Raw genomic sequence first — 27,051 nt, 5'->3', positions numbered from 1 at the left:
CCCCTGCACGGGGGACAGGCGGTCCCGTGCAAGGTTGCGCAGGTGTAATAGCTGCCCCCCCGGCCCCTCATTGTGTCTGCGGAGGCGTGCATGCCCACGAAGCCTTAGGCCCGGAATAAAACGGGGTTGGTCTGAAAGGGGGGCCCGGACGCCGAGCTTGTCCCTGGTGGTCTCCAGTCCTTACTCTCAGGAGGAGGGGGGCATTGTCCTTGCACGAAGAGAGGCGAATGGAAACCGATTTCGAGGGACAACGCTCTTGGAGCACACGCCAAGAGCCTAGCCGGGGGTGGGGGTGGGAAGGGGGCACAAAGTTGATTTAAAAAAAATTGTGAAGATTTTAATGCGCAATGCGAATTGCGAAAGCCCGAAGTGAAGTGTATTGGGGGGGGGGGGGAGTGTCATGCGCAGACGCCAACGTCTTGTTGCAGGCAAAGTTCTAGAGGAGAACCAGGGCTTCGAGCTCGCTCCACGTCATAGTTGTGATGATGACAAAATAAAGGGGGAGGACAGGACACTGGGATGCTCGGAGGAAAGGGAATGACCACCCTGTTTTCATTATTACGTTTTAATTTTATCTCATTCATCCTCCAAAAGTGCAGGATGGTGTACGTTCCTTCCAACCCGAGTTTTGTATTCACAATGACCTTATGGCAAAACGTAGTAATGCAAGATTTAAATGTCTGTGTGTCAGAGCTATATTAAACTATGGCTAAAATCAAATTATAGACTGTATGGTCCCACACCATGGGCAGAAGTTGATTATGAGTTTAGCGTGACCGGGGGTAAAAATTATGTGGAGCCATCAGGAACTGTGCCTTGGAATTGTATTTTTGTGCAATCAATGTGCTACAAAGCAGTGGATGCATGATTTTTGTGATGCTACCTGTAGACTAAGACAGAGTACGGTATGGCAGTTTTATTTTGTTTCAGTGTAAAAATCATGATTCATGAGGGTCCATTTAAAATCATCTGGATCTGACTACTCAAGTCCCATTGGGTAGAACAGACGGTGTACCCCGAAGGCTCCCTGACATGCCTCTCTTAATAAAAGTGTGATGGGCTATTGAATACCAAGTGACAAAGAAGATTAGCAGGCGCACTGGATTGGTTTACTAAATCAAAAGGATTAAGACAAAAAAGCAGCAGCAGAAGAAAAGTTGGTTCTTATATGCCGCTTTTCCCTACCCGAAGGAGGCTCAAAGAGGCTTTTAGCCGCCTTCCCTTTCCTCTCCCCACAACAGACACCCTGTGAGGTGACATCCAATGACATTCACAGCAAGAGTATTTTCCTCAAAGCTTTATGCATTAAACAGCATCAGATATTTCATTGGTATTGGAAAAATGACAAAAGTCCCATCACATATGCTGTCAAAAGGGAAAGGTTCAATCAGTCTTTTCAAAATAGTGGCCTCATTTTCCTTTGGCTCAGCATTAGGGATATGGAAGCTCATACTAGCAGTATTTATTAGCATTTAGCAGCCTTCTGCTTATTCAGCTACTCCATAGGTGTGATCCGACAGGAGATTCTGATTTCTGCCACTTCCTGTGGCTTCACCTCAGGGGTGAATGATTGGCCAATGCCAAGTTTAAAATGTAAATATTCTCTTTACATTGTCCTTTTATGACCTCTTCGATGCATGCCATCTTTTCAACGATGTATTATTTGCAAATCTAAACACAATGACCACTTTAAATTTTTTGTATGGGTACATTTATCTCTTTTATTGGTATCACATTTACTGGTACATTTTATCACATGCAAGATGAATGAAAAAGCAATGATTGATTTTAGAAGGCCAACAGATTTAAAAAAAGAAGAATACAAATTTCAGAGCTTCGACGTTGCTAAACTGTCAAGGCATGACCCAATCAGAAGTAACAGCTTTTGTGTTCACTGATTTGTGGAAGAAACTGAAATATGCTTAACTTGAGCTAGAATTACGCCCCCAGTCTTCGGCAGACAGCCTTTCATTATTGTATGAGAGAATAAGAGAATACTTCACACATTAAATCGGGAAATCACAGGCTTGCCAGTATGAAGGCTAATCCATTCAAAATAATCAGCCACCTTTGTGTAAACACCGGGGTGTCCTTCTTCACCACAGTTTTCACCCCAGCTCACAATACCCCAAACGTAAGCCACGTTATCAGAGTCAAAGCAAACCAAAGGTCCTCCTGAGTCACCTTTACAGGAATCTACAGAACCATCGTACGTACCTGAGGAAGGGGAGGGGAGAAAAGCCTCATTGTTAGACATATTTTGTGGAACTGAAACACTACCATTCTTTCATCAGCACTCAGATTGTTGTAAAGCTTGATATTGGATGCATCATGAAAGACAAAACTCAGATTATCAATGAGAGGATATAAATAAGGCTAAGAATTCCCCCTTGTGCAGAGCAACCCTACTTCCATTGGCCAAGAGACCTGAGTTTGGATATCGTAGCAAACTAGAGCTTGGTTGAGGAAGTTCTGATTCAAGAGCTTTGTTTAAGGAGAAAAAGAGAGGAGAGTGCTAAAGCATGTGTTTGTGTCCATCGGAGACAAATTTCAGTTTGACATCTGACTCTAGCAACTGATGACAGACAACACAATCCAGAATATCCAGAGATAGCCCTAGTGTATGTGTAGGCATCTTGTTTGTACAGGCTGTTATATAGTGAATGGATGTTACTTCCGACTAATATTTCACACAATGCCTTATAGTGTTATTGTAAAATTTTATATGTTGTATAATCAATCAAGATTCTTATTAACTCAGAAAATTGCCTGGGGGCATACCTGCTTCCTGTGCTGTTAATTATTTGTCAATACCTGCCCAGAACTTTGTAATTACAAAGGGGTTTGTGAAATTCCAGGCAGATGGAGAGGTACTGAATATTGGCTCAATCAGTGACTGCTCTAGATTGCTAAAACTTATCACCACAGGTGGGGTAGCTTGGACTTACTGGGTTGAATCCAGCACAACATTTTCCACTCTTGCTTGAGCTCTGGAATGAGTAGAAATACAAGAAAAGGCCCATGGTAGCTGCTTGACCGTTTATGCACTGGGAACTTCAGGGCCCCAGCTCCCATGCAGGAGCACAAATTGGAGGCAGATGAGGTGCCCCAGGCCAAGTGTTCCCCCATGTGGGTGCAAGAAGAGGTGAGGCAACCTGCTATGACTAAAACTCTAGCCTGCAGAGTGGCATGAAACCTCCAGTGCATAAACGGTCCTTGTGCTGCCAAATTTCTTGTATCCCAACTAAAACCACAGTACAATAAAATCAGAGTCCAGTAAGACCTTTAAGACCAACAAAGATTTATTCAAGGCGTGAGCTTTCGAGTGCAAGCTCACGCCCTGAATAAATCTTTGTTGGTCTTAAAGGTGCTATGGACTCATTTTATTGTGCTACTTCAGACCAACACGGCTACTCACATGCTAAGTCGATTTATGTTTTGGCGTGTGCACAGTTGGAACATGGCTACCAAAACAAATCTGCCTAAATCATCTTGACTCATGAGTATGTGTCAGGGGAGGTCCCAAAGTTATCTGAATGACACTCACCTGCACATTCCATGCCTTCGAAATAGCGTTCCCCATAGATTTCAGAACAGTTCGACATTAAATTAACAAAGCCCCATTTAAGGATATATTGTTTTTCAAAACCTAAAGGGAGAATAGAAGTGCAAAATCAGTCAATCAACAATTTAGAAATTGTTCACAATTCACCAAAAACAAGCCAGGGATCCATGAACATCCACAACTGGGGTGCAAGCCAAGAACATGAGCAGACGGAGGCAGCAAATAAAGTGGCAAAAAACCCCCCAAAACCAAAACACACATACCATGAAGTACAGGTTATCAATCACAGAAAATACTTTGTCGAAAAGACTTGCAGGTTTGGCTAGCAGTATATAAAATACATCATCAAAAAAGAAACTAGGAAACATTAACAAATGCCATAAGAACAAAGTAAATTCCTTAGCAAGATTTACCCAGTAAAGCCCAATGAAAGCTTGGGGAAATTACACTGTTCTTCATTGTTGCCTAAGAGGCATTAACTTTAATCAGACACCTACAGGGAGTGACTTTCACCATCAGGAACCATCCCAGAACAGGTCTTGTCTCTGGTAGCTTCTAACCCCTGAGGCTGGAATCACTTTAGGGTTCACAGCTCCAGGTTGGGAAATACTTCAAGATTTCTGGGGTGGAATCTGAGAGGGGTTGGGGATGAACTTCAACTGGGTATAATATTGCACACTCCACCTTCCAAAGCAGCCATTTTTTCCAGGCAAATTGATTTCTGTTACCTGGAGATCATCAGCTGTAATAATGGGAAATCTCTAGATCTCAATTTTCAGGCCACCTGAAAATTGGCAACCCTAGAGAGGACCTAGAGGTTGGATAGGTTTGTATGGGAATGGGTGGTTCACATATTCCACGCTACGTAGGGCTTTTTAAATCAAAACTGGCACTTTGAATTGTGCCTGGAAACAGACTGGTAGTTTGGGAATTACACAGTGGACTAGGAACTGAGAACTGATTAAAGTCACAAATCTCAGTGCGACTTTCCTTTGTGAAGGGAAATAATGTTCTGTGGATTGTCGAGCGCTGATAAAACAAGGTTGCTCTGGGGCTTGCCAAAAGAGCTACTTCCTAAGGGTGATAGAACAATTACTCCACTTGAATGAGGATAGTCCCTATCCTAGTCTCTGGTTTCTTCCACATGGAGGTTTTGCCTGAATTCTCTCCACAATGGAGTGTGTGTGCGTGCGTGGGTGTATGTGCTTTGTCATGTCCTCCCCCCCCCTGCTATGGTGCTCTCTTTCCAGGAAGATCATAGTTAAAATAGGTTTGAGATCTATGTAGATGCAAAGAGGTAGATTTCTGTACCACTCTACCCTCCTTTAGTTTAATTCCCTCTCCATTTCCATTTCCCCTGCCATTCTGCTTTCCCATTCCTACCTACTGCGAATTTATTTTTTAAATGGTAACACCGTCAATGTCAGGTTGAGTTGCTATGTTCCACATGGTGATGAGTGGGAGATGTATCTTTACCAGAGGGGTAGCAAACACAACAGAACACAGAATCAGAAGACAGCATGATCTTGATAGGCTCGAGAAGTGGGCTAAACTGAATAAAATGAAGTTCAATAGGGACAAATGTAAAGTTATGCATTTAGATAAGAAAAACCAAAAATACCAATATAGGCTGGGAGAGACTTGTCTTGGCAGTAGCATGTGTGAAAAGGATCTAGGAACCTTGGTAGACCATACATTGAACATGAGTCAGCAGTGTGACTCGTTGGCTAAAAAGGTAAATGGGATTTTGGGCTGCATCAAACGGAGTATTGTGTCCAGATCATGGGAGGTGATGGTACTGGTTCTGCTCTGGTTCGGCTTCACTTGGAGTACTGTGTTGGGTTTTGGGCACTACAGTTGAAGAAGGATGTAGACAAACTGGAGCGTGTCCAGAGGAGGGAAACAAAGATGGCGAGGAGACCAAGACGTATGAAGAAAGGTTGGGGGAGCTTGGTCTGTTTAGCCTGGAGAGGAGATGACTGAGAGGGGATCTGATAACCATCAAGTATTTAAAAAGGTGCCATATAGAGGATGGAGCAGAGTTATTCTCTCTGGCCCCGGAGGGACGGACTAGAACCAATGGGCTGAAATTAATTCAAAAGAAATTCCATCTAAACACCAGGAAGAAGTTCCTGACAGAGCCGTTTCTCCATGGAACAGGCTTCCTTGGGAGGTGGTGGGTCCTCCATCTTTGGACATTTTTAAACAGAGGCTGGAGAGCCATCTGATGGAGAGGCTGATTCTGTGAAAGTTCAAGGTGGTGGCAGGTTACAGTGGATGAGCGATAGGGCTGTGGGTGTCCTGCATAGTGCAGGGGGTTGGACTAGATGACCCATGAGGTCCCTTCCAACTCTATTATTCTATGACTCTAAGTTAGCAGGGAAAGAAGCAATGATGATTTTTCAGGGGAGGCCACTGCAGTTATTCCAGTTAACAGGTATGTCTGTCTTCACACAGCAGGGATTTCAGCATGAGTGCAAGTGCGCACAGCGATGGTAATGAAGGAGGCCTTAGCTGTGAGTTGAGAAATTCCTGGAGCTCTGGATTCAGAACCCGCAGAGGGCAGAGTTTGGAGAGGGGAAGGAAGATGCCCAGGATGGGATGCCATGGAGTCCACCCCCTGGAGCTGCCATTTTCTCATAGAAGAACTGATCTTGGTAGCCTGAAGATCAGCTGTAATTCTGGGAGAACCTTGGCCCATTGTAGCTTGAAAAGCTTATGGGCTAGCTGCAATTAAAGAAGTCATAATTCCAGAACCCAGTCATATTTTACCTTCTGCCCGTCCCCAACCAGACACTTTGCACTGGTGACCTGCTCTGAACATATACGGTGACCAGGGGATGCATGCAGCCACCGTGTGGGCTGGAGAACAGACCGGCTCTTGTCTATTGTTGATCATTTCCAGCAAAGCAATATCATTTTCATATGTTTTGGAATTATAGTTCTCATGGATTATCACTCTTTTTAGATGAAAGGTGTCGATCCCTTGATTCAGATTTATTGTAGTTAGCAATCCAGTCCATATGACATAGTTATGAACTTGGCTTTGTCTGAAAAATAAACACACATAAATGTCAACCTTGGCTTCTGTTAGATTTCCAGTTAATAAATTAATCAGTCAAAGGGCATATATAAATAATTATTCACTTTTCAAAGCACCATTCTTTGTGGATTTCTGGAACGATGGGGAGATCTTATTTCAAACTGCAGTTCAGACGCAATAGGAATATTTGAAGTCAGACCAGTTTTGATCAGAAGGAGGCTAACAAAGGATTAGGCATGTCCAACTGATGTCTTAATACAGTGAATGTGTATAAAGGTAAAGGTATCCCCTGTGCAAGCACCGAGTCATGTCTGACCCTTGGGGTGACGCCCACCAGCGTTTTCATGGCAGACTCAGATTTTAATGAGGGGATGCTTTGAAACCAGAGCTGGCATCAGTATATGTCAAGGTATGGCACTTGCAAAGGCTCAGCAGCACCCACTACCCCTTCCAGCAGCACCCACTACCACTACCTTCCTTGCCTATGCCTGCCACCTGGCTGTAGTTACTGCCACCTGCCACCTGGCTGTAGTTACTGGCACCACTGAGGCAAGGGCATATGGGTGATGAATGTGGCTGGGAGCATGGGTGGCAGGAGAGCTCACAGGGGACGGCTATACAGTTGAGCAGAGGTAGGGAGCCACATAGGTGGGTCAGCAGGTATCTGGGAAGGAGTGCAATCATGGGTGGCATTAGGAAGGTGACTTATTTCTGGCCAGGGCCCCCCAAAACCTAAAACCAACTGTGTTTCAAGCAAATGATGGTCCACATGTATATCAGAGATGGTGCAGTTTCAGACTATTCTAATTTGCTGTCACTGCCAAATTATATTGCAGGGTGGTGCTATTGACTCTCAAATTCTCCCATGATTCTTTACTCCTTCCCCCTTCATTTTTGATGGCTGTGTCATCCAGATTTTGAGGCAGAAGACCTGGTTTTTATACCCCACTTTTCACTACCCGAAGCACTCTCAAAGGGGCTCACAATCCCCTTCCCTGCTCTGTGAAAACAGCTCTATCAGGACGGTGACTAGCTCAGTCACCCAAGCTGTCTACATGTAGAGGAGTGGGGAATCAAACCCAGCTCTCTGGATTAGAAACTGCTGCTCTTAACCACTACGCCATTTTCGTATGGCAGAGCACAGCCACATTATATATACATCATAGCCATGGACAGTGTTACGCTAATTCCCTCTTCCCAGAGAACCCTGAAAATTGCAGTTCTGCCTCTGTGAAACATTTCTGTGTTGGCTCACCATGGCTCACTCCAAGCCTTCTTTTGGGGAAGCCATGCCCATCAAAGCAATGCAGACCTACTAAAATATAACTTGGTTCAACCCTGTAGTACAAGGCAAGGCTGTCTTTTGTAATCTATTCTGAACCCCCTCCCCCCCCCCAAGTTACTTACCTAACACAGTGTGCGGCAGTGAGAATCCAACAGCCCCCAATATAAATCCCACCACAGTTCACTTGTGATGCAAGACTTTTAATTGCCACCTGCCAAGGAAATTGACCCTGCACAAAAAAAGTCAGGTCAAGTTGTATCTCTTGCAAAAGATTATTTTTTTTTAGTACCTTCCTGGTGTTTTGCTGTGGCTCACCAGTACAGCTTTTGCTTGACAAGGAGAAGGTTCCAGGTTTAATCCCCAACCTCTCCAGTAATAGACTCTAGCAAAAGATGATGTGGAAGACCATCCTGGTGGCCACAGCTAATCTAAGTAGATAATACTGATTTTGATGGACCAAGAGTAAGACAGTTTCATGTGTCTGTTTGTAACTAGAACCCTTCATATATTGCCAAGAATTCAGCACAAGTCATAGCCCACCTCTGGCCAGGGCTGTCAAGGACCAACATGGGTCTCTGGACAAAGCTGCCTTCCAAACCAAATATTATAACAAAACAAATTACTTGGCTGGCTGGATCCACATGTCCATGTGCCTGTCCATTTGTGGCAGGTATAATTCATCAGAAAAGAAAACTAGGAATCTCAAAAGTGGGGATAAATGGCAGACCATGAAAGGAAGAGAGCAAAATAAAGGAGATGTGGAAAAGAGTAAGAGAAATGTAGAAAAAGATAGCAAAGATGTGTGTGTGTGTGTGTTTCAAATGCCACCGCACACTAACAAGGTTGCCCCTTGTGCAGGAACTGGGTGAGACTAAAGGAAAAAGAAAACCACAGACCTTATTCAGAGGCTGTGCCTAGTCCTAGCTAGTCTTCCCTTATTCTAGCACAAGCTTAGTTGGTGCATTTAGCAAAATCTGATCAGCAGTTTGCCTTAGCCTTGGGGTAAACTTTGTAGAAAAGCTGAGCTCTTTGCTGTGCTCTCTCCCTGCGCCCCTTGTGGCGGTAATCAGAACTGCATCAGATTTTTTAAAAATGCGTTCTGTGAATACCACATGATGCAGGTTTCAGGGGCCATCCAGCTGTCCCCCCCCCCCATCCTGTTGGCAGCCCTGCTTATGGTGATCCCAGCAAGAGTCTTTCAAGGCAAGTGAGAAGCAGAGGTGTCTGCCATTGTGTTCCTCTGAAGGGTCTTCCTGGGTAGCCTCTCTTCCTAGTACCAACCCTGCTTAGCTCCTGAGATCTCACAAGATCAGGTTATACCATCCTGCCTTCCTTCCACTCTTCCTCTCTTATAACTGCTTTTAAGAGAAATTTTTTTAAAAGCTGAGAAAACAGATCACGGTAGGGTTCCCAGGTCCCCCCGGCCATCAATGGGGGATCGGAGGAGGGGAAGATAGGGGTGCCAGATCCAGATTGGAAAATTCCTGGAGATTTGGAGGTGGAGTCTAGGAAGACAGGTTTCTGTGGGGTACAATGCCATACTGTCTACCCACCAAAAGGTCTATTTTCTCCAAGGGAGCTGATCTCTGTATTGTGGAGATAAGCTTTAATTCCAAGGGATTCTGATGTCCCTCTGGGACGCTGTTATCCTTAGATCACAGATATCCAACATCTTGCCTAATTGCAGAATTTACAGCCAATAAATTGGGTGGGTAAAATAAACTGCAGCTTGGTGTAGTGGTCAGGAGTGCGGACTTCTAATCTGGCATGCCGGGTTTGATTCTGCACTCCCCCACAAGCAGCCAGCTGGGTGACCTTGGGCTCGCCACAGAACTGATAAAGCTGTTCTGACCGAGCAGAGATATCAGGGCTCTCTCAGCCTCACCCACCCCACAGGGTGTCTGTTGTGGGGAGAGGAAAGAGAAGGTGATTGTAAGCTGCCTTGAGCCTCCTTTGGGTAGAGAAAAGCGGCATATAAGAACCAACTCCTCCTCCTCCTCCTCTTCTTCTTCTTCATTCCCCCCCTTTCCAAGCATAGAAAAATAAAAACTTTACTCAGTCACCTGTTCCCTGAATAGAAAAGGCCTCTTAAAACTAGGTTTCATTCTGTACAATAACTCTGGTCTCTGTCTGCCCTGGCTTCCGCCCTTTTGCAGGGAGGAGGGAACTGAAAAGGAAAAGCAACACAGGAACGTTGGAAGCCATGGGTGAATAATTAACTCCTATTTTCCTCGTGTTTGTTGTATTCAGAGTTTTGTCCTAGATCATTTGCTGTGCCTAATAGTACTACAGGACTGGTTAAAAGGCATCACTGAAATGCATCTTGCACCATTATACAAATCAATTACTGGAAATTTCACCTGTTCTGCAGTAAGTCCACCAACGATGCGCTTCCGACGAGTAATGGTGCGTTTTGGAATACCACAATGTATTTGAGGTAAAAATGTTTTGGCCTTTCTCCTTTCTTTAATAAAACAGATAAATGGTGTCATAATAGTATTTATTTAAAAAAATGACATTTGATGTCTGTCCCTTCCTAGTTATTTCAACTAATATCAGTTTTCAGCATTACTAAGTACAGTTTCTTCTGGGTGAGAAACACTGCTGAAGAAATATGGTATCTTTGTAACCGGAGCCATCAAGCACATCCACAACTTGTATGTCCTCAATCACAACACATGGCTGACAGTCAAAACCACTGCAATAGGCCTACCCATTCTAACTTGCAGTGCCATTCTAAACATTGTTACACTCTTCTAAGACCACTGATGTCACTGGAGGTAGCATGGTTTAGCTTTGCTCAGGACGGCAGTGTAAATTAAGCAAGATTATAATAACGCCATGAAAAGGGTTCTTGAGGCAATTCAGAGGGATTTTAGAGATTTTATGGTGTGCCACATTTAGGCTTCATTGTGCCAATATATTTCAAGCATCTTCCTCCACTTTTCTGTTTAGCACATGTATATAACATTTTTTGGCCAAACAAGTCACCACAGCATCATCGTACTTTTGTGCCCCTCCTGGATTTTTCCTGTCTTTGCTGTGATCTTTTGTAGAAAATCACTGCAAAACTGGAATGGCTGCCGTTGTGGGGGCGGGAGGAGGGAATCCAGGTTTCTACGTTGCTACCTACATTAGCAGAATTTTTTTTATCCCAGTCCCCACAGTGGCCTCAGCCCTTGGAGGAGGAAACTCTTTCGAATTTTAAAAAGATCAGTCATTAATATAATGCAGGCTTTCTCAACCAGGGTTTTGTGAAACCCTGGGATTTTTTGTCAGCCCTGGAACAGTTTCCTGAATGGGTGGGAGTTAATATATATAATATATATAAAAATTGTTAATCATACAGCATATGACCATATATGGTCACGGTGACCTGCCATTCTTCCCAAAATGGCCTATGATGGGCCTGTGGGGAGCAGGAAGGGAAGGGGTCCTGGGTGGGCTTGTAAACAGCTATCCTTCCCAACCGCATTCTGCAAGATCGTGCCACTTTTGGGGTTTCTCAAAGCCTGAAGAATGTTTCAGGGGTTTCTCAACAGTAACAAAGTTGAGAAAGACCATTATAAGACAATACGCCAGTTACCAAAATGCTCTTTGAAAACAGCTGTGTGGTGGCTGGGAGGGAGGAATTACAGGGGTGACCACTGTATAAACTGTGGCAGGAAAAATGTGGGGAAGCCTGCCATGCGGAAGTCACATTGCCACTGCACTGCAATGGCAGCTGCAACAACAGGGGAACCACATAAATGTTCTGCGATACAAAACAGCCTAGTGAGAATTTTGTTGCTTTCATCATTTTTCTTCCAGGGCCTTTGCTTACCTTAAAAAACATCAAACTCACCCTCATTTTAGATGCAAACTAGAGGACACATGGATCAACATTTGGGGATTTGCCCTCCCCCCCCCCCCTCACCAAAGCAGAATTTACTTCTGATGAAAAATACACAGAACTGGGCTATTAGTCTTTCTGAAAGCAGTCAGGGCAAGTTGTAGGACCCTGCAAAATGACTGTTGTGATAAATCACTGTCATCATTAGGTTACCTGCATCCATGGATTCCTCTTCAGTTTCTTCTGCTCCTCCTATAGTTAAAAATAAATGTATCCAGCTGATTTCAATTCTTATTAGAAAAAATGAAGGGGACAGGTCTGTTTATTGTATATATTACAGCATTCTTTCCTACTTTTGTAATTCCATTTTGTTTTGCACTGTTTATGATGAACACTTGGGAGGGGCATGGTTTGAATTTTTGTGATCCTAGTCATGTTGCATTGCTTGTTGGCTGCTATCATGCAATTTGGTTGCATTGTTTTACATTGTGTAATCTGACTGAGTCTCATGAGAAAGGTGGGCTATAAAGTAAGTTTTAAAAAAACAAAATGATTAAGATAGGTCCACACATTCTTACTAGCCAGGACGGCCAGGCAAACAAGAGCAGTTGCCCAGGATCTGGGAGATCCAGGGTTCAATCCCCCACCACCTGCCCTAGTTTAGTCATGATGTTCAGAGTGACATTGGGTGCCTAACCCATCTCGCAGGGGTGTTGTGAGGATAAAGTAATAGAGAATTTGTAAGTCGCCTGGACCTTCTTGGAGGAAAAATGGGATGAAAATGTGGTGGCAAGAGAGGAAAATAATGGGTTATGTATCACCTTGGATCAAGTCTAGTTTTGTTATTTCTCTTTAACTGCAATTTTTCTTCCACGACCTTTGCCCATGTGCTACATTAAAAAGAAAAATCAGACTCACCCCCCATTTTGTATGCAAACAAGTGAACACAGGGATCAATATTTGGGGATTTCCCCCTCTACCCAATCCAAAGAACTGGGCTATTAGTCTTTCTGAAAGCAGTCAGGACAAGTTGTAGGAGCCTGCAACATGAATGCTATGATTATCAGGTTACCTGCATCCATGGATTCCTCCTGAGTTTCTTCTGCTCTTCCTGTAGTGAAAAATAAGCATACACAGCTAATTTAAAGTCTTATAAGAAAAAAAGACGGGCTCTTTTATAAAGGGAACCTTTAAATGTATCACACAGAGTGCCTAGGATCGAGTCTAGTTTTGTATACTGATATCCTTGAAAGAAAATATCACTTTAGAAAAGAAACAGCAAACAGTATGATATAATATAAAAACAATTACCTCTTTTATTTTCATCAGTTGTTTCATCGCCTATTTATCAAAAAAACATACAAATTTATATTAAAAATACATAAAATAGGTATGGTTTACACTCTAGACTACATTCTATTTGTTACTTCTCTTTAACTGCAATAGAAATCATAACAAAAGTAATAATGATCCATAACAAAAGTAAAAAAGAATTCTATAGCAGTTTTAACCTTTTCCCAGCTGCTTGGAGGGCGATCACTTACAATCTTCTGATCTGAAATGAAAATCACATTTCTCTGGCAACTGCCAGATAGATTTTGGTTACCCCCAAAAATGAGCTACTGCTATTAATTCACTGCTTTGTGCAGCAGCTCTGTTATTTTAATTGTAACCTGATTTTTTAAATTATTTAATAACTAGTATTGAATAGGGGCAAAAGGCAGGAGGGCATGAGAGGGTGGCCATGGCTCCCTTTGGCCTGCAGTGCGGGATAAAGGGAGTGGAAAGCCCCCCCCCCACCAGCGGTGACAGGGCTTTGTGGTCCACAGGGAGGCTGCAAACTCCCCCCCCCCGGCTTTCTCTCGGCAGGAGCGTACCTGTGGGCTGCAAGGCCCTGTCGCTGCCTCTCTCCTCGTGGGCGACAATAGAGGCCGCAGCCACAAGGCTTCTAGCAGGCTATTTTAAATTAAAAAAAATTTTTTTTTAATTAGAAAATGTTCATGCCACCTTTTGGGAAACTGACTACGGCCAATTACAAAATTAGATATAATAAAAACATAAAACACCATAAAGGTACTATTAAAGAAAACAGCATGAACAATACAGCCAGAGCATAAAACAAGATAAAATGAAGCCACTTAAAGATGAGTTTTAAACTTAATATCCAGTCTTGTTAGTGTAAGGGCAACTGCATTTCATCTTTGCCTCTTGTCCTTTTTAAAAGGAGCCATTTGTTCTGTTCAGTGTGAGAATGGTAAGGTAAAGGTAAAGGTATCCCCTGTGCAAGCACCGAGTCATGTCTGACCCTTGGGGTGACGCCCTCTAGCGTTTTCATGGCAGACTCAATACGGGGTGGTTTGCCAGTGCCTTCCCCAGTCATTACCGTTTACCCCCCAGCAAGCTGGGTACTCATTTTACCGACCTCGGAAGGATGGAAGGCTGAGTCAACCTTGAGCCGGCTGCTGGGATTGAACTCCCAACCTCATGGGCAGACAGCTTCAGACAGCATATTGCTGCCTTACCACTCTGCGCCACAAGAGGCTCATGTGAGAATGGTATTTGATTCATTATTAGTTGTAATGCTTTCAATTCAATTGCTTTTGTTTTTTATTTGAGGAAGAATTGTGGCTTTTCTGTACCTGAAGAAGTCTCATAGCGGCTTACAATCACCTTCCCTTTCCTCTCCCCACAACAGGCACCCTGTGAGGTGGGTGAGGCTGAGAGAGCCCTGATATCACTGCTGGGTCAAAACAGCTTTATCAGTGCTGTGGTGAGCCCAAGGTCACCCAGCTGGATGCATGTTGGGGAGTGCAGAATCGAACCCGGCTCGCCAGATTAGAAGTCTGCACTCTTAACCACTACACCAAGCTACTTGCTCATAAGATAAAATCATAATCTGATATCAGGTACACCCCTTTTTAAAACATCAATCATGGTGAAGAGTTCTGGAGAACATAAAAGCTTGCCCATGTGTTACTTTGGTTGGTCTTAATAAAATATCTACAAGGATGTTGTTTTTGAATTATATGATGGAAACACTTGTCATTCCATTCAGGTATCTGAAGAAGAGTGTATGCACGTGAACACTTATGTCCAGAATAAAACTTCGTTGGCCTTAAAGATGTCACTGGACTCAAAATTTGTTCTGTTGCACCTGAGTTCAGACCAACAAGGCTACCTGTCTACTGTCATTACAATGTTAGCTTAGGCAGCAGCCTGAATCTGTTGCGTTGACGTTGGAGGTGAGCAAAATAACAACTATGTTCATTAGTCTATAGATAACAAAGAAGCCTACCTCTACACAACTGGTGACTTTCATCTTCTCCTGTTAAGCAGTCCCTTTCTTTGTTACAGAGGTACTTCTTTGGAATACACACATCTGAGTTACAGTGGAAGCTTTGACCTCTACATGCTGTTGGAAACAGACAATTCAGCATACATCATCATCAACAGCCATAGAAGGCTATGAGCATTATATAATCAGATGTAAGTGCACAGACTACGCAATGGAACCAGTTAATTCTGAATATTTACACATTATTAATGGAATGGCAACTCTTTTACTTGCGTGTTTGCGCACGTGTACGCACACATGCATTTACGGCTGCAACACAATCCATTTTGTAGAACAATGGAAGCGACCTCCTCTTTATAGCCCCCACCTGGTGGAACGAGCTCCCTGAGGAGATCAGAGCCCTGCCCGAACTTCCACAGTTCCGCAGAGCCTGCAAGAGGGAGCTCTTCCACCAGGCATTCGCTTGAGGCCGACTGACGTAAAACAGCTGCTGAACCTCCAAACTGAAAGAACCAACCCATGAAAGAATCAACCCCCAATGTTACTGTTAATGGTTATTTATAATGTGGTTTATGTTACATACTATTTATGAAAGTTTATGTTACATACTGTTGGTACTATACATCGTTCCATGTAATTTGTATTATATAATGTTCAATGTAAACCGCTCAGAGCTGCAAAGAAATGGGCGGTATAGAAATCTAAATAAATAAATAAATAAAATAATAAATAAATGGTGACTGGTGTCAGCCCTCATTCAGGATTGCTTGCTTGATATAATGGAAGATATGGGGCAGGAAGTTTTGTTCACTCCACATGTTTAATTGTATTTGTTCTCTACTCAACAAGAGAATGATGAAATTGACAAGAATTGTTTGAAATTCTAGTCAATTTAACTCCAAGAGAGGTGGCCCTTAACCTTCTCACAACTCATGGTGAGAGTCTTATCCGTGAATAGATACGGCTACAGACTGTGTCCAAAATCACGTTGTGTGGGGCAGATTGGGTGGGGACAGAACTAAGAGCCTGTGTGAGGAGAAGCACATGAGGAACTCTCAGAGTAAACACACAATTTGGCTTCTCCTCTCATGCTCTTTAAGTCCACGTCCATTAACACCTGGCTTGTTTGCATGTGTCGTACAAGAGAAATTCCTAAGATATTTTTAAATTGGCTATGCTTGACATCTGTCAACCATATAGCAACTTTCACAGATATGTGCTTCTATATACCAAGAAAAAAAATGTTTTAAGGTGGTCTACCGGCAGCCACATACTTTTGCAACACAATTCATCACTTAGGTCTCCACAGTCATTTATTCCATTACACGTTTTATCTGAAGGGATGCATTTTCTGTTGACACAGCGGAATTCATTTACGTTACATTCTGTCAAGTGAGAAGACAAACAATTACTTCTGAAGAAAAACTGCTGAAGTAGAGGAAACTTCTTTAGAGGACTAGTTTTGAGAATGAATGGGCAGTGGCAATAATAGGGCATCACTTCATTCTGTTTTCCTGGTATATATGGCTGGTATTGACACCAAGCTGGCTAGGGGATTGCTATGTGTTGCCTATGCTCTGTGTTGTCTTGTGTGTCTAGTGGATTGTTCCTGGACAGACCTTGGGCATGCTACTGGGGTTGCCTCTGTGGAATGAACCACAGAAGCACATGAGTGCCGTAGCTGGAGCAGCCATGTGTGTACAAGGCAAAAGGGAATCTTGATGCAGGAAGAAGAGTAAAATGTACATCTGCAGAGTTCTCTCTGGTGCTCCTCCTGATCACACCACAGTTCTCCTTCCAATGAATGTTGCTATTTCCCTCCCTTTCCCACTGTCTACCTCCTGTGGTAGACACAGATGTATGACTGAATCACCGGACCACATGTCTGCAGGGTTGGCTGTTTTCTCCCCCCTATTAGAGGAGGTAACAGCACATTGATTGGTGGCTTGTAGAGAGGTTACTATGGACTCTGAAGTGATTACTATTTCTTTATTACATTACGATGATCTCCACACCCTGGAGGGCATGTGTGTCTTTTTTGCACATATCCTCTTTGCTGAGCAAGCATAGGAAACTGACAAGTGGTGCTATGCTGCCGTAGGGATTTTAGAGTGATGCACTGCCTGGGACTCTGCTGCCTTTAATGATGGCGGTTTGATTACTGGTCTCTAAACAGAACCTGGGCATTGCATTGTACTGTAAATTACATTCCAATTTACAAAAACCCAAGTCTCTGCAATGAGAACAGTTTCGCTGAGACCGAGCAAGGTAATCGACTCCAAAGCACGTTAAAGAAAAAGTGCCATTCAGCTTTGGATCATGTCTGACTTTTAATGGCAACAGTACAATAATTTCCAGGCAAGAAGGACTAGTAAGTCAAGTGTGCCTTCAAGTTGCAACTGACTCACGGTGTCTCATGGGTTTCAAGGCAAGTGATGAACAGAAATGGTTTGCCATTACCTTCCTCTGTCCCAGTCTTCCTTTCGTGGTCCCCCATCCAAGTATAGACCCAGCTTAATTTCCAAGCTCCAATCAGATCAGGCTAGTTGGGGTTTATTAGGGCTGCAATCAATGTTTGCTCTAATCCTCCCTCCCCCACAACAATGCAGTTCACATCCTGAACAGAATATAGGCTGCTGTAATCTTAAAATGGGCAATGGGCAATGGGCAGTGAAAGACCCTGTGCAGCTCCAGGTTACTGCTGAGCAGGGCTTCCTGTGTGAATGAGAAACTGCTCGCTTGCACAGTTTGGAGGGAACACTGGCTGCAACAACGACTACATTGTAACAAAAGCTCATACTAAGTAATGAATCTTTGTAACACGAGCCCTTTGGCTTCACATTTTACGGCATCAATTAAGTGAACCACACAGTATAAATAGACTAACCAAGCTCACCGCTTCCCCACCCCACATTGTACAATGTATTTTACCTCTAAATGTTGTATAGCACTCGACCTTAGCAAGCTTTCTGTGACCCCTATCGATTCTAGCTAGAGTGCATTCTGCTAGGCTGGTCTCTATGCCTCTGCAAGTTGCTTTGAGACATTCTGATGAATTCCAGGCATCATTTGGCTGTTCCAATTTTATGCGCTTAGCCCCTCTGCAAAATGAAAACAAAAGTGTATCGAGAATCATAGTTCAGGTTTTAATGTCCACTGTAGACAAGGAGAGATACAAGAACTAGCTAGGTCTAGTGGAATTCAGCCTGATTCTATGATGTCAATAAAACTATACAGCTATGACTGTGGAATTTTGACAAGTGCCTGTGGGAGGGGATGCAAGGGGGGCATGAGCTAGAAACAGCTCAGCACTTCCAGAATGTGTGTCCATTTGAGTCTCTAAGTCAGTGGTTCTCAACCTTCCTAGTGCTGTGACCCTTTAATACAGTTCCTCATATTGTTGTGACCCCCAACCATAAAACTATGCAAATGTTCTTTCTCAGAAATTAAACCAAAACTGACCAATGGCATGAGGATGCATTGTTCATGATTGTATATAAATTGGTTATAAATTGGCAGGCGCCTTCAGGAGGAGCAGCCACAGTGGTGGTGCCCCCCCAGCCTAGCTGCTCACCCTCTCACAACCCTTGTGAAAGGGTTGTTCGACCCCCCAAAGGGTCCCGACCCCCAGGTTGAGAACCACTGCTCTAATTCATACTATCTCTTCTCTGTTTCCATGTGGATCCGACAGTCATGTGTTTTAAGATGTGGGTGAGCTGCTATCATGTAGTGTTTGGGACTAAGTTCTGTATAGCAGCATCCTGTATGGGAGGGTCTCCCCCCCCCCCAAGGAAGACCTGCCGCCAATTGGAACATCACTAATGATGGCCAGCTGATGCATTACCAAGGCCCTTCCAGCAGGCGTGCCAAGATTTTTTTTTTTTAACTTTCACAACCATGTTTGTGTGTATTTTAATGGGTTTTTAAAATGGGGATTTTATGTATTGGGGTTTGCTTTGTAACCCGCCAAGGGTTGGCTTGCTGGGAGTGGCAGGCAATAAGTCTAAATAATAATAATAATAATAATAATAATAATAATAATAATAATAATAATGCACCATATGATAACTTTATACCACTATTCTGACTATCCACTAGTAAAGCCATTCTAACAATACATCGTATAATCCCAGGGTACAGCTTTAGGTACAATATCTAAGGTTGCAAACTCCAAGGTATGAATTTCCTAGAGATCTGGAGGTGGAGCCTGGGGAGGGCAGGCTATAATGCCAGAGAGTCCATTCTCAAAGCTGCCATTTCCTCCTGGGAAACTGCTATCTGTAGTATGGAATGCATCTGGAATTCCAACTCAGTGTAGAAAGTATGACGCAAATTTCAACCTGGGAAATAAGGGGAGGAAAACCCAAATGCAGAAAGGAAATCCAAAACAAGGCTATAAGAAGGTATGCCTCCTAATGTGGAAATGGTCCAGTTCTTTCACAGATATAAAAATATATTTAGAATGGTAGACAGGCAAATAACTATTGCAAAGCCATCTTAAGCACAGTTACACCCTTGAAGTTCACTGAAGTCAATGGACTGAGAAAAGTGTACTTCTTCTTGAGATGGCCATATAGGGACCAAAATACACAAGACAAGTTTTAAAAAGTCAAGTCCAGGTTCCCTAGTATAGTTTGGTCCTTAGTTGATCTTCTTCATCAGTTTATGTATAGTGGAATGGAGTTTGAGTCACTTTACCTTATGCTGATGTCACTAAAAACTCACTGGATTTTATGGCCGCTATAACAGTATTCTGAATGTGGGGGGAGGTGATTTACCTTCTTTTGGAATTTACCACATGGGATTGCACAAAGGTAAATCTTGTCCTCTCTGCTCCTTATCACCTACATGATTTGTCCTCAATAAGGTAACTATTTTGAGCTAAATCAGAAATTATAATGATAGCTTTTCTAGAACAGTGAATGGTATTATAATTAACAAGTCAGATAATATTTTAAAAATTCAAGTTGTATCATACTAAATACTACCCAAGTTTACATAAGAACAGCCCTGTTGGTTTGGGCCAGTGGTTCAGCATTCTGGCTTACACAGTAGCCAACCAGTTACTCTGGAGGCCAACAATTTACAGCATAATTTCAACCTGCAAGAAAAGAAGGTGTCTTGTATTGAATCACATGCTATTAGTCCATCAATGCCAGTACCATCTATTTTGACTTTCAGTAACTTTCCCAGTTTCTAGGGAAAATTCACTCCCTTGAATATACAACTTGAAAAAAGCCACTTTGAGACTCATTCTGGTAGAGAAAATCAGCATATAAGAACCAACTTCTTCTTCTTTTCTATTTTCAAATAAAACTCTTCCTGTGTCCAGATTGGCTCAGCTGGAGACTTCCTGCTCCTTTGCATATTTATTTTATTTCATACTTCTATTTTATTTCATATACTTCCTTCATGCTTTCCCACAAGAACAGTTATTCAGGTAGACAGTTAGGGCTATTTCTCTCCTTTCTTACTTACAAAGTTGTTTCTCTTCTCAATAAAATTATCTTTCTCTTGAAGCACCTGGTTTTTTATCCCTCTTTGCATCTTTAAACTCTAAACTCTTATCAACAGTTCCAATCTGTGCTCATCACTGAACTATGGCCTAGCTCTTCCAATTCTGCATGCTTCTGCTACAGAGATCTTTACAGTTGCACTCTTTTTAAACATCATAGTTATCATCATAAAATGTTTCCCAATCACATGATCTTACTCCAGGAAATGAAGATGTCTGCAGACCACATTTGCTTCATTCATACTCCATCCTTGCCCACAAACAAACATCTTCTGGGAATTTATTTCAACTTCAATGAATCTCTGTGATGCATTTTCTGGCTTCAAGAAAACTTCAAAGTTGTCTAGAAGGCAAAATTAAACTTGCTAACACTTCTATTTAGCTTCAAAGCTAACCAGCATGTGACACTCCCACTATGGCAAGTTTTTAAAATGGAAAACTCCCTTGAATCTTAATTTCTCTGTAATCTTCAGCCAAAAAGTCATAATAACCCCCCTTAAAACCAAAGAAAATATGACAATGCAGATTTTAGGCATCATTCTGGAAACCTATGGAACCAATATTACTTAAATATTCATGATAACGACATATTGCATTTGATTAAACAGTTTCATTTGCTACTACAAACTGAACACAAACCCTCAGCAAATTTGCATTTCTCATTTCAAAAAGAAATTCAGTTTGTAACCAAAGCATTAAGATTCTTGTCTTGCAAAAATGTTCCTTACCATGTTCTAAGATACTTAAGACCATATCCTGAAAACATTACAGAATAAGTGGGAGACCTATTAATGCCAATATGTTTGAGTTTCCCATACATAACTGACCCTTGTCACTATAAATTACGAAGAGAGATACAAAATGCATACCTTGAAGTTTACAGTTTCCTCTGCTCCTAAATGTGCTTGTTGGACGTTGACATTCATAGCTCTTGAGCTGACAGTAAGTTCGAAAAGTCCTTCCCTCAGCAGAGCAAACAGAGGTGCCATTCCTTGGGCACTGATAGGGTAGCTTGCAGGAACAGGTGCCATCCATACACCTTTGCCAAGGTTGGCAAAAAACCTTTCTGCAAGAATTATCTGTATAGCTCTTCTTTACACACTCTTCTATCAAATAATTTTCTTGCTGGGATGCCTTCTTTCTGGTCCCAAGTTTATCCTAAAGGGGGGGAAAAATCCTTCTAGCAGTACAATCCTCCAAGCAGAGTTGCCCCTGTCCAAATCCATAGAAATTAATGGTCTCAGCAGGCTTTAACTATACTTAGGATTGCACTGGAAAGAGCACATAACTTGCCCCAGCCAGGTTGTTCTTACAATTCCTAACAACAAACAAATAAATAAACAAATAAATAAACAAACAAATAAATAAATAAATAAATAAATAAATAAATAAAATATATTACAGATATAAAGTGTTTCTCAGTTATAAACATTTTTATCTAAGATAAAATTCTTACCTCTACTGTGTAAGTGCAAAGTGATAAGTATGAAATTAAAACCACCGTTAGTAGTCTCATGATGAAGAGTATCTTTCTGCCTATTTAGATCTTCTTTCCTTGCAATTTTTCAAAGCCTCTGACTTCTTGATACGTTTAATTTTTAACCATTAGTAAACATTTAAAAAATGCCTTGTGGACTAATGGTTCTGAACTCTGAGAGGACTGTGTCTCAGTTTAGCTTAGTTGCCTGTAACTACGGAAAAGGCAAGAGAAAATCCCAGTAGGTATGCAAGTCTCATACCTCTCCCACCCTTTAAGAGTTTCACAATGCAGCTTCTTTACTTTAGAAACCTCTTTGGATCAGCACAAATGAAAATGTATCCTGCCCTGCCCATTTCCCGTCCAAGAGGCTCATATTTCAAGGTTCTTTTGGTCAGTTGCTCAATTTCCTGGCAAATGGACAAAAAAAGCTCTGTGAGCCTAGTTCTGGGAAGGGTAACTAAAACCAACAAAAGAAAACTAGTACATGTATATTGTTCATAATGCTGAAAAATCAACAAATAATAGGCTCTCAAACACACGTTGCTAAAATCCTTTTATTGTGACTTACAAAGACTTCAGATTAGATGCCTAAAACCTTTTTCCAGCGAGTAAGCCCCTCTTACAAGTAGACATGCTTAGGGTTGCCAGCCTGCAGGTGGAGTCTGGAGTTTTCCTGTGATTGTAACTCATCTCCACACTACAGGAATGAATTCCCAAAGGAAAAGGTAGTTTTGGAGGGGGGATTCTGCTCCCCACCTGGCATCAACCCCCAAATCTCCAGGTATTTCCCAAGCTGCAGTTGGCAATTCTAGGCTACTTCAATAATTTCCTATGGGGTGTGCTGGCCATGAAGGTGGCTCCACACCACCCTATCAAACATAGGTAAGGGACAAGCCTCCCAAAGCATGTACTGGAAAATGCACAGTAAGCGGGCATTCTGACCACCCTATTGATAGGGCTTGAGTGAAATGCAGGGGATATAAGGTCTTGTAATGTCTAGCTAGGCCATGAGACTGAACATTCAATAAATAGTCACAGTGTACATTAACTGCCTGATCTTTCTGAGTTAACTTGAAATTTTTCTGGGACATCTTACTTACACAGATGCAGGGTTGGTTTTTTACTCCACACTCAAACTCTAGCATACTCTCCGACATTGCACTGGTAACAATAACATGCTTCTAACATCCCTCCTACCATATGCTACACTGCTAAATCTTTACTAAACCTTTACTGGTTTAACATCTTAGAAGACCTTATTTTAATTGGTCTTAAAATATATTTGGGAAATCAACTGTCCCACAATATGCCGTCTGTTTACAAACAGAGACTGTAACAAAGGAAACATCAGAAGACTTGAGCATTCATGCACACTAATTTGCACGTGTGGCATAGACAACATGTATCCCTTCTATATTGGGAGATTTAACTTCTAGGGCTCAGAGCACATACAGATTAAACTTGCACGACTATGCGAGCAAGTCATACTAATAAATTAGCCAAGCATTGGCAAAAGGCAAAAACAGTACATAATAAGGGCAAGTAAGGTACCAAGGTGCAAGAAGAAAAGAACAGTTCCTGCTAAATAGGGGAAATTGAGCATATGCTCCTGTTTTTAATACACTGACTTGGTAGCAAGATTGACTGCAATTCTGAATACTGAGTTCAGGTATAAATGAAGTTATTTTCCTAAACTGCATAAAACTACATATCAGAAATCCCCTGCATTCTTCCAGTATTTCTTGGAAGGATCATGCAATAAATTGCGATGTAATTTATTTATTCTGTCTATACACATACACATACTTGTGTTTTATTTTGAATGATGATTATATATTTGTACTTGTTTACAGATAGACGTGTGTAGGGCTGAAATCATTAAGATGATTTCTAAATTTCTGCTGCCTTTGGCTTTAGTTCTTGGAATTTTGCTGGAGATAAATGATACAGTTTATATCAACAGGCTTTTATCCGTCCCATACATCATTAGCTTGGCAAGCCCTAAGCTAAGAAAAAGGAAAGATGCATAAAGCTCAACAGAGTCAATGTAATAGTTCATTTCCTTGTTTCCCAATTTTCACTGATAAGGTGAATTACTGCGAAATCAGATGATTCGTTCTAAAAGAAAAACAACCACATTGTTTTGTGTACTTAGTAAGTATAACAAGGTTGCAATATTATACATATCTGAATAGGAATCAGCTCCAAAAAAGTCCATATAATTCGGGCTGCACTTCAATTCTTATTCAGAACAAACTTCAATGTAGACATTTTGTAACCAGCAAAATCAACTATAAAAAGATTCATGATCTAAATTAGGGCCAAGAATGTTTTGCACCCTAGGTCCCTAATGTGGGATAGATGACAACTCCACCCATACAGGTGCCCTGGGGAAATCACCCCCACTCATGCTGCTTTCACTGGGGCTGGAACTTGTTACCTGACATTTAAGTGCTTTAGTTCCAAATGGGCAGCCATAAGTCCTTAACTATAAAATAAACTAGGAATAAAGCTCATTGTAGTAAAAAAAACAATAGGCGCTAGCAGTGAGTAGAAAGAGAGAGAGGGGTGGTAGATCTGCCGCATCGGAAGTGGCGCGTAGTAGGGGAGGGATCTCAGAGGCAGAGGGAGGAAGAGGCGAGGGCAGGGAGAGTCAAGGCAGCTTACCGGTGAGAGCGGCCATTGTGGACTGCGGGCTGCGGCTCTGCGGAGTTGTTGTAGTGGCAGCGAGCAGCAAGAGGAGGTGAGATGGGAGGCCGCGGGCTCCAGCGGCGGCTCGTCGGTGGCCTCCTAATGTAGCGGGCGAAGGTCGAGGGTGGGCGGGGGCTCGTCAGCGGGCAGTTTGGGTCAGCGGTCATTTTGGAGTGCGGACCGCTCCATTGGCGGCTCGCCAGCGGGCTCCCCGTGATTGGCGGCAATGTTCGGCCCTCCTCCCTGGCGGCCATCCGGGCAGGATGGTGGCATGGGAGGACGGGAGTGTGTGGCACGGCATTCGGGAGATGGGCCAAGTGTCCAATAGGGAGGGGCGCTTCGCGCGCCTCCCAATTGGACACTTGGCCCTGGAGTGCCTGGATTTGCTCCTCCGAGTTTTTATCCCAGACAGAGCCCGCCCTAACTCCTCCCCACCAGCCCTTACTCCTGCGGAGCGGATTAAAGATAGTAACTAAAATAAAACAGAAGTCCAGTGACACTTTATAGACTAACAACATTTATTCCAGCATGAACTCACATTTGTGAATATTTATATTTATATTTATATATTTAGTTTCTAAAGAGTCAATAAATTTCTCATTTTTAAATAGTGTTTTAGTGATTTCTTTTTAATCCGGATGGTAATTTTGATACATTTATAAAGATAAGGCAATTTTCCTAACAAACTTTCAGATACTCTTGGAGAAAACAGTTCAACCGTGCAATCCTAACCAGAGTTACAACCTGAATCTAGCCTCCTAAATGTATAGATTTAGAAGAATTTAGGAGTGCACTTTAAATTATTGGAAGAAGAGTTGGTTCTTATATGCCGCTTTTTTCTACCCGAAGGAGGATCAAAGAGGCTTACAGTCGCCTTCCCTTTCCTCTCCCCACAACAGACAGCCTGTGAGGTGGGTGAGGCTGAGAGAGCCCTGATATCACTGCCCGGTCAGAACAGTTTTATCAGTGCTGTGGCGAGCCCAAGGTCACCCAGCTGGCTGCATGTGGGGGAGTGCAGAATCTAACCCGGCATGCCAGATTAGAAGTTCGCACTCCTAACCACTACACCAAACTGGCCTTCTACTAAATCATAATAGTGTCACACTGAAACATCCCAAGCTAGCTTGATCTTATCAGATCTCAGAAGCTATGCAGGGTCAGTCCTGACTAGTATTTTACAGGAGATTGCCAAGGAATACCAAGGTAATGATTAGGAGGCAGGCAATGGCAAAACCACCTCTGACTGTCTCTTTCCTTGACAATCATACTGGGTCACCAAGTCCATCACACCAAAAACAGTGCAGCAAAATATAATACATACAAAACCAACACTGGCTTGCAGCACAAGTAATTCTCATTAAACTGATACCATCTTTCCCCCCATTTCTCAAAGATGAATCCATGAGGTTAGCTAAAACTATAGTCAATCCTCTCCCCTTCTGTTTAGGTGTACATGTGAAAAACCAAAGCTTCTGGACCCATTTCTGAATCAAATTCCTTTATTGTATTTATTATTACTTATTTAATTTATATACCACCCTCTCATGCAGCTCAGTATTTGTAGTCCATATCTGACACCGAGACTCAAAGCAGATTACCCACTGGAAATCGCTAGCAGTCCATTCAAAGAGGCATTTAACTAGCACAGTGCAGGTTGATGCAATCAGAGTGAACAGACACCGAAGGAACAATGTACTCGCACTAGGGTTTCTGAGCGCGCACAGCAGGGCTTGGGTTTTAACTTGAGATTTAAGAGATCTGCTTAGGAGTGGGAAATCCCCACGACTTCTGATTAGTCAATAATCTAAAAAAAAAAAAACCTAGTAAGGTTAAAGTTTTACTAATTTTTTTTAATGCACAAAATCAAAGATCCTTAATGTTTTTTTATTCCGGCAGTTCAATTCAGTACATGAGGACTGAGCATCACAACAGCCCTGAGAAGCAGGCTAAAAAAAAAGTAGCTAGCCGGCCCAGTGAGTTATTTAAACTTGAGCCGTTAGAGCTCAGTATTTTAACCACCAAGCCCCATGGATACGTGGAGGCCGTCCTCATTCATATTTAAATTGCCCTGGACGAGCCGGCAGTCGTCATGAGGGCCAATATGGGGCACAGAAACGCAAAGCTAGAGCGGCCGCACCCCGTCCTCCCGTAAAACCAAGGCCAACAACAGCTTCCGGAGTAATACCGGAAGTTCAGCTGCATGCCCTCATAAAATCAGAGGAAATAATAAGCCCCAACGTGCGGCAATAATTTAAAACCGCTATTGGAATCTCTGTGACTTGGCGTCGGACACAAGAGCCAAAAACCAATTCGGTGCGACGCCTTTCTTTTACCACATAGCTTGA

The 27,051-nt window shown here is 42.5% G+C and overlaps 1 protein-coding gene across 1 annotated transcript; it reads right to left on the bottom strand.

Moving 5' to 3' along the window:
* Positions 1 to 1,694: 1,694 nt before the first annotated feature.
* Positions 1,695 to 22,312, bottom strand: CFI (complement factor I). Its single transcript, XM_077300627.1, has 14 exons — positions 21,992 to 22,312; positions 21,405 to 21,693; positions 20,734 to 20,878; positions 17,952 to 18,121; positions 16,295 to 16,405; positions 15,021 to 15,137; positions 13,037 to 13,066; positions 12,798 to 12,836; positions 11,939 to 11,977; positions 10,254 to 10,357; positions 8,016 to 8,122; positions 6,338 to 6,615; positions 3,548 to 3,649; positions 1,695 to 2,217 (listed from the first exon to the last, which is right to left on the bottom strand). Exons 1-14 carry the CDS (start codon positions 22,049 to 22,051, stop codon positions 2,000 to 2,002), a joined length of 1,809 nt encoding a protein of 602 aa, XP_077156742.1. The 5' UTR covers positions 22,052 to 22,312; the 3' UTR covers positions 1,695 to 1,999.
* Positions 22,313 to 27,051: the final 4,739 nt, after the last annotated feature.

This window comes from Paroedura picta, chromosome 10 (genome assembly GCF_049243985.1).
Source record: "Paroedura picta isolate Pp20150507F chromosome 10, Ppicta_v3.0, whole genome shotgun sequence".
NCBI lineage: Eukaryota > Metazoa > Chordata > Lepidosauria > Squamata > Gekkonidae > Paroedura > Paroedura picta.
The sequence above is the reverse complement of the archived record's forward strand: the minus strand, read 5'-3'. Positions and strand labels throughout refer to the sequence as shown.

Excerpts from the sequence above, each read along its gene's own strand:
- CFI (XM_077300627.1), bottom strand. The coding sequence starts at position 22,051 with ATGAGACTACTAACGGTGGTTTTAATTTCATACTTATCACTTTGCACT. Across the intron at positions 16,406-17,951 it reads GTGCTATACAACATTTAGAG|AATGTAACGTAAATGAATTC; the intron begins GTAAAATACATT and ends CTCACTTGACAG. Across the intron at positions 2,218-3,547 it reads CGAAGGCATGGAATGTGCAG|GTACGTACGATGGTTCTGTA; the intron begins GTGAGTGTCATT and ends CCCCTTCCTCAG.